At 48.7% G+C, this 8,389-nt stretch overlaps 1 protein-coding gene across 1 annotated transcript; it reads left to right on the top strand.

Moving 5' to 3' along the window:
* Positions 1 to 1,181: 1,181 nt before the first annotated feature.
* Positions 1,182 to 6,655, top strand: LOC121164427. Its single transcript, XM_040992519.1, is given in 2 exon segments — positions 1,182 to 5,282; positions 5,585 to 6,655. Coding segments are annotated over 2 exon segments (4,455 nt in total). The 3' UTR covers positions 5,939 to 6,655.
* Positions 6,656 to 8,389: the final 1,734 nt, after the last annotated feature.

The following is an 8,389-nucleotide window of genomic DNA, read 5'->3' as shown; positions in this document are numbered from 1 at the left end:
GGAATAAAAGAGATAAGGTAGCAAGGCCGGAGCAGGCAGCTGCAGGAATAAAAGAGATTCTAATCTTAAAGTAAAATGCCAGCTGTTATGCGAAGTTTGCGGTTTTGTCCTTTAAAAAGATGCTTTAACCTGCTTGGGGCGCGCAGAGTCCTGGGTGCCTCCACAGACTCTGTTGCCCATTCGCGAATGCCCAATAAAATCCTCATGCTTTTTACAGCCTCTGCTTTGTGACTTGTCTTGCCGAACGGAGTGGCTCCCTTTCCACGGGGTTGGACTCTCCCTGAGTCTAACATTTTGTTGCATTGGCCGGGAATCAGGAGCAACCGTCCTCGGCAAGCAACATCCTAGCAGGGGGAGGTAAGACCGATCGGAAAGTGTGTATTTTTGTGTGTTGTACTGTTCTGTCCTTGTCCTCCCCAGTCTTTGAACGGTACCGGTTTGATTTGAACTTGTACGCTGGAGGACGCTCCAGTGCTTTGGAGACAGGGTGAAGATCACGTCACCCTCGTCTGGCCTTGTATGGCCGCCCCAGAGCGGCCGTCTTGTATCTTGTATCGGGCCCTTTGGAAATCTTGTATCGCGCGAATCCTGTTTGTGTCATTTGTTTGTTTTGTAATTGTGTGTAGTCTCTTGTCTTTGAATATGGGTCAGGCTGAGTCTTCTCCCCTAAGTCTTACTCTCCAACATTGGCCTGACGTTTCCACCAGCGCTCACACCCTATCAGTGGAAGTGCGTCGCAAGAAATGGAAAACTCTCTGCACCGTTGAGTGGCCGACTCTCGCTGTTTCATGGCCGCCCAGCGGCACCTTTAATCTAACCACTATTTTGCAGGTGAAAGGCCTCATCAGGGCGACCGGGCCATCGGGGCATCCCGACCAGTTACCGTATATCTTGGTATGGGAGGACCTCGTGGTTAATCCCCCGCCGTGGGCTCAACCTTTTCTCATCGCACCCTGTCCTCCTCCTCCTCCTTCTCCAGAATTGCCGGCGCCTTCAGCTCCGCCCCAACCCCAACCCTCTGCTCTTGTTTCCCTCTGTCCGCTGGAAGCTACTCGTCCTCGACCTAAGCCTGTCCTGCCTGATGATAGTCAGATGGACCTATTAATGACCTCTGAACTTCCTCCACCTTATCCCCAGGAGCATCAACCTGAAGGAGAACCCCCAAGAGGAAGACCGGGGAGATGGGCTCTCCAGACACCACTGTAAATGAACAGCCTGAAGCCAGATCCCCAATCCATACCAGGTTGCGGCTACGCAGGGCTCAATTGGAGGAGGGAGAAAGAGGAGAAGGGCAATGGTCTTCACAATTGTACCCCTTGAGAATTGTAGGGGGGCAGGTCCAGTATTGGCCTTTCTCTGCCTCTGATTTGTATAATTGGAAAACTCATAACCCTCCTTTCTCCCAAGACCCCCAAGCATTAACAGGTCTCATCGAGTCCATCTTGTTGACGCACCAGCCGACTTGGGATGATTGTCAGCAGCTGTTACAGACTCTACTGACCACAGAAGAAGTCCAACGGGTGCTGATGGAGGCCAGAAAGAATGTTCTTCGGGCTGATGGGCAGCCCACCCAACTTCCAAACGAAATTGATGAAGTGTTCCCCCTTGTCCAACCTAATTGGGACTTCGACACTCCAAATGGTAGGGAGCGTCTCCGTCTTTATCGCCAGACTCTGTTGGCAGGTCTCAAGGGTGCCGGAAGGCGACCCACTAATTTGGCTAAGATAAGAACAGTTCTACAGGGAGCTGGGGAGACTCCCGCGGGATTCTTAGAAAGACTAATGGAAGCATACCGCATGTATACACCGTTTGATCCGGCAAGTGAAGATAGGCAGGGGGAAGTGATTATGGCTTTCATAGGACAGTCGGCACCAGACATTCGAAATAAGTTACAAAGACTAGAAGGATTGCAGAATTATAGCTTGCAGGACTTAGTAAAAGAGGCAGATAAAATTTTCAATAAGAGAGAGACTCCGGAAGAGAGAGAAGAGAGACTAAGAAAGATGCAGGAAGAAAGAGAGGATAAGAGAGATAAGCGACGGAATAAAGAACTGAGCCGTATCTTGGCCACTGTAGTTCATAACAAGCAAATAACATCCCAGGGAACTGAGATAGGGAGACAGTTTAAGGAACAGGGAGGTGAGCGGCGAAACCGTTTAGGGAAAGATCAATGTGCTTACTGTAAAGAAAACGGCCATTGGGCAAAGGATTGTCCCAACAATCCTAGAAACAAGAAAAGGCAGACCTCAGTTTTGACTTTAAAAGACTAGGCCAGTCGGGGCCAGGAGCCTCCCCCTGAGCCCAGGCTAACTCTGTCTGTGGGAGGCAAGCCCACCACGTTTCTAGTAGACACCGGGGCTCAACATTCAGTTTTGACAACTACTGATGGACCTATGAGCCAGAAGACCTCGTGGGTACAGGGAGCCACAGGAGGACGCGCGTACCGGTGGACGACTGATCGGCGGGTCGACTTAGCTACAGGTACTGTCACTCACTCCTTTTTACATGTGCCTGATTGTCCCTACCCCCTATTGGGACGAGATCTTCTGACAAAACTGGGAGCACAAATCAACTTTAAAGACCAAGAAATAACAGTGACTGGGCCTCAAGGGAAATCCCTGTGCATCTTAACCCTAAAATTAGAAAATGAATACAAACTACATGAGGCCATTAGAAAAACTGAAACTAACAAAGAGGGAACCCCACCTTACATGGAGAGATGGATGACTGAATTCCCAGATGCATGAGCAGAGACGGGTGGCATGGGATTGTCAGTGCAACAGCCACCAGTACACGTACAACTAAAGGCTACTGCAGGGCCCGTGGCTATCAGACAATATCCCATGTCAAGGAAAGCCTTTGAGGGCATTCGCCCCCACATCCACAGACTACTAAAACTGGGAATTCTCATTCCTTGCCGGTCACCGTGGAACACTCCTCTCCTACCAGTGCAGAAGCCGGGGACAAATGACTATAGGCCCGTCCAAGACCTAAGAGAAATAAATAGTCGTGTAGAAGACATACATCCCACTGTGCCAAATCCTTATAACCTTCTCAGCTCCTTGCCTCCCTCCCATGTGTGGTATAGTGTCCTGGATTTAAAGGATGCTTTCTTTTGTTTAAGACTGAGCCCGGCGAGCCAACCTTTATTTGCTTTTGAATGGAGAGATCCGGAACATGGAGTAAGTGGGCAACTGACTTGGACTCGATTGCCACAAGGCTTCAAAAATTCCCCCACCATCTTTGATGAGGCCCTACATCAAGACTTGGTGGCATTCAGATTAAATAACCCCAATCTGACTCTCCTCCAATATGTAGATGATCTCTTGCTGGCAGCACCTACCAGAGAGGCCTGCCTAGAAGGGACAAGGGCCCTGTTACGTGAATTGGGAGCCCTAGGATATCGGGCATCTGCCAAGAAAGCCCAGATATGCAGAGAGGAGGTAACCTACCTAGGATATGTCATAAAGGGAGGAAAAAGATGGTTAACTGAAGCCAGGAAAGCTGCGGTGGCGTCTATACCAGTCCCAAGGAACTCCCGACAGGTACGTGAGTTTCTGGGAACGGCAGGATTCTGCCGGCTGTGGATACCTGGGTTTGCGGAGCTGGCCGCTCCCTTGTACATGTTAACGAAGGAAAAAAACTCCTTCATCTGGGGAAAAGAACAACAACGGGCTTTTGATTGCATTAAAGAGGCCCTCCTAACGGCACCGGCCCTGGGACTGCCTGATGTCACAAAACCATTCACACTGTATGTGGATGAGGCCAAAGGAATTGCAAAAGGAGTATTGACTCAGTCCCTAGGCCCTTGGAGACGACCGGTTGCCTACCTTTCAAAGAAACTAGATCCAGTGGCCTCAGGGTGGCCCCCTTGCCTGCGCATGGTAGCAGCTATTGCGACCCTGCTCAGGGACGCAAACAAACTAACCCTGGGACAGAAAGTCACAATAATAGCTCCACATGCTGTGGAGTCGGTTGTCCGCCAACCGCCAGACAGGTGGCTTTCAAACGCCCGCATGACTCACTACCAGGCTTTGCTCTTAGCTCCTGAACGCATTACTTTTGGACCAGTTGCTACGCTCAATCCCGCTTCCCTATTGCCGGAGCCGGGAACGGCCAAGGATGCCCCCCATGACTGCTCCCAGATTCTGGCCGAAGTTCATGGGACTCGTGAAGATCTAACTGACCAGCCTCTACCAGATGCGGAGGTAACCTGGTTCACAGATGGCAGCAGCTATGTCACCGAAGGAACTCGGCGGGCAGGAGCAGCAGTGGTGAGTAACAATGACTCCATAGTCTGGGCCAGTGCCCTAGAGCCAGGGACGTCGGCCCAGCGAGCTGAACTAATAGCCCTCACAAAGGCTCTAGAACTGGCGGCGGGAAAAGTAGCAAACATCTATACTGACAGTAGGTATGCTTTTGCTACGGCCCATGTGCACGGTGAGATTTATCGCAGAAGGGGCCTCTTAACTTCAGGAGGACGAGAAATAAAGAACAAGCAAGAGATAATAAACCTCTTGAGGGCACTATTCCTTCCAAAAAGACTGAGCATTATTCATTGTCCGGGCCACCAAAAAGGAACAGATCCAGTAACTAGAGGAAATAGACTGGCAGACCAGACTGCAAAAACTGTTGCCACTGAGCCAATCTCAGCCCTACCCCTGGAAATAAACTCAAAAATGGGACCCGAAGAGACCAGGCAAAACACAGATGACATAGTCTGCAACTGGGGAGTTCCATTTAAATATACTGATAATGACAGAGCTCTCATTAAAGAACTCGAAGGGGAGTGGGATGCTAAGTGCAAAGCATGGAGAAAAGGAGACAAGGTCATCCTGCCCTATCGCATAGCTACTGAAATCATTGAACACCTCCACCGCCTCACTCATTTGAGCCGGAGAAAAATGCACGCTCTACTTGCAAATGAGAAATGCCCGTTTGTAACTCCTGACCTGCAGTTTCTTACTCAAATTACAGTGGACCAATGCAAGCCTTGTGCCCAGGTAAATGCAGGGCGACTAAAACTCCCCCAAGGAGCCCGTGCCCGAGGACACCGACCGGGAATACAATGGGAAATAGACTTTACTGAAGTAAAACCGGGACTGTATGGTTATAAATATCTCTTAGTTTTTGTAGACACCTTTTCAGGCTGGGTAGAAGCCTACCCCACGAAGAATGAAACGGCCACGACAGTCGTTAAAAAACTCCTTGAAGAAATTTTTCCCCGGTACGGATTGCCGCAAGTATTAGGGTCAGATAACGGTCCCGCTTTCGCCTCCCAGGTAAGTCAGGGGGTGGCCAAGAGTTTGGGGATTCATTGGAAACTACATTGTGCTTATCGACCCCAGAGTTCAGGCCAGGTAGAAAGAATGAATAGAACTCTAAAGAGACCTTGACTAAATTAGCCCTAGAGACTGGCGGAAAAGACTGGGTACGGCTCCTCCCTATGGCCCTTTTTCGAGTGCGCAACACTCCTGCATATCATGGGCTGACTCCCTTTGAAATATTATATGGGAGCCCACCACCGGCATCCTCTTTCTGTGATTTTGATCCTACCATGTTCCCCCATCCACCCTCGTTACAGGCGCATCTCCAGGCTCTCAGAGCAGTGAGAGAGTACATCTGGAAACCGCTTGCAGAGGCCTACAAGGACAAAGACATTCCACCGTGCCCTCACCCGTTCAAGGAAGGAGACCAGGTGTATGTCCGGAGACACCAGGCAAAAACCTTAGAACCACGGTGGAAAGGACCCTTTACTGTCCTACTGACTACTCCAACCGCCCTGAAAGTCGACGGAATTGCCGCCTGGGTACATGCCTCCCACGTGAAACACGCCAAGGATCAGCCAGCAACAGGGACTACAGGGACTGACCAGGAACCAGAATGGAAACTTCAACGAACCCCAAATCCTCTAAAGATAAGACTGACTCGTGCTTAAAAATGTACTTTTTGACTTTGCTATCTCTTCCATGTTCATTGTCAGATTATAACCCACATACCCCCCATAAAATTACCTGGAAAATCAGTAGTTTGGAAATAGGAACAGTCATAAATAGCACTCAAGTCATTGGACCGGTTGATGTTACCTTTCCCAAGTTATATTTTGATCTATGTGACCTAGTTGGAGGAGCATGGGAGACTCCCGGTCTCCCTTATTCAGGAACTAGTAGTCGGAACGCGTATGGCTGTGAGAATGTACTGGGACGGTTACACACCAGAGCCAGACCCTTTTACGTTTGTCCGGGGAGTGACCGTAGCAAAGCCAAAATCAAGCAGTGTAGGGGGGCCGAAGAAGGATACTGTGCTAGTTGGGGTTGTGAAACTACCGGGACAGTGTATTGGCTCACTGAATCAACTGACCTCATCTCAGTCAAGAGGGAAAATATTCCAGGATATTCAGGGACAGGGCCCTGGATTTGCGGCCAGGGTCACTGGAAACAAAACTGCGGACCATGCTTTGATAGTGTAACTAGAAGAACGGGGAGCACCCCAGGTGGCAGATGCAATCCTTTAGTTATTTCTTTCACCTCGGCCGGAGAAAAAGCTGACTGGACTAAGACGAGAGTATGGGGATTGCGGCTCTACAGAGAAGGGTGGGACGCATTTACTCTGTTCACTATCTCCCGCCAAATAGAGCCCTTAGCCACCCAGTCTATTGGCCCAAATCATGTCCTGCCTGCCTTCCGCGGGCCGTCAGGACAACAGCCTCAACATCCTATAAGGCCATTTTTCAACCACACAATAACTCCACAAACTAGCACGCCGGCCTCCCCCACTATAGTGCCGAAAAGCACGGGAGAAAGACTCATAAATCTAGTTAAAGGAGCCTTTCTAGCCCTTAACTCTTCAGATCCCGAAAGAGCCAGGGACTGCTGGCTATGCCTCAACCCCAGTCCACCTTATTATGAAGGAATAGCCACAATAGCAAACTTAACAAACTCCAGTAGCCCATCTCCAGTCTGCAGCACCATGGGGCACGAACTGACACTTACTGATGTCAGTGGGACAGGTCTATGTATAGGAAAAAATTCAATAAAATCTAGACTATGTAACCAGAGTTTAAATGTCCCCATAGGAAATTATTATCTGACACCACCTAATGGAATCTATTGGGCATGCAACACTGGCCTGACCCCTTGTATCTCGGCACAGGTTCTTAACGTCACCAAAGACTTCTGTGTGCTTGTTCAATTGTGGCCAAGAATAACGTACCTTCCGTCTGAGACTGTTCTAGCTGCCTATGAACATCCAGGGAGGGCCAAGCGAGAGCCTGTCTCTATTACTCTAGCCGTGTTACTAGGTACAGGAGGAATAGCCGCTGGCATAGCCACCGGAGCAACTGCTCTGTCGAGAACAGACTATTACCAAGGACTACACCAGGCTATGAATGAAGACCTACAGGCCTTAGAACAGTCAGTCAGAGGACTAAAAGAGTCTCTTACCTCTCTGTCTGAAGTAGTGTTGCAAAACAGGAGAGGACTAGATTTGCTATTGTTAAAAGAAGGAGGATTGTGTGCCGCCTTAAAGGAAGAGTGTTGTTTCTATGCTGACCAAACTGGAAGTGTGACTGAGACTTTAGATCGACTCAGAGACAGATTAAATAAAAGACAGAAAGAATTGTCAGCCCAAAAAGGATGGTTTGAAAACATGTTCTCTCAATCACCCTGGCTAACCACTCTCATCTCTGCTATAACAGGACCTTTAATATTGTTATTACTCCTTTTAACTATAGGACCTTGCATTATTAATCGTTTATTACAGTTCATAAAAGAAAGATTGTCAATAATTCAAGCCTTTGTATTAACCAGCCAATATCAGCCTGTACAAGAAAATGCCTGCTAATGCTTATATTTTAAGATAAAAATATGTCCTAAAAGAAAAGGGGGGAATGTAAGAGCTTAGAATAACCGCTTGATTTTGCTTCTGTATATTGCTTTCTGCTGAGCAAGAGTAGAGCCATGTTGGAATAAATATAGAAAAGCTATTTCATGAAGGAAGTAAAAGTTTCAGTTTCCCAGACATGAACAAGGCAGCTGCAGGAATAAAAGAGATAAGGTAGCAAGGCCGGAGCAGGCAGCGCAGAATAGTGCAGGCGAGGCAGCTGCAGGAATAAAAGAGATTCTAATCTTAAAGTAAAATGCCAGCTGTTATGCGAAGTTTGCGGTTTTGTCCTTTAAAAAGGTGCTTTAACCTGCTTGGGGCGCGCAGAGTCCTGGATGCCTCCAGAGACTCTGTTGCCCATTCGCGAATGCTCAATAAAATCCTCATGCTTATTGCAGCCTCTGCGTTTGACTTGTTTTGCCAATGACGGTGTGACTCCCCTCCACGGGGTTGGACTCTCCTTGAGTCTAACAAGACGCCTTGGAAAATGTCAGTTTTCGAGGCGGCG

The sequence above is a fragment of the Ochotona curzoniae genome, unplaced genomic scaffold (genome assembly GCF_017591425.1).
Source record: "Ochotona curzoniae isolate NIBS_2020 unplaced genomic scaffold, NIBS_Ocur_1.0 contig_683, whole genome shotgun sequence".
Lineage (NCBI taxonomy): Eukaryota > Metazoa > Chordata > Mammalia > Lagomorpha > Ochotonidae > Ochotona > Ochotona curzoniae.
The sequence above is the reverse complement of the archived record's forward strand: the minus strand, read 5'-3'. Positions and strand labels throughout refer to the sequence as shown.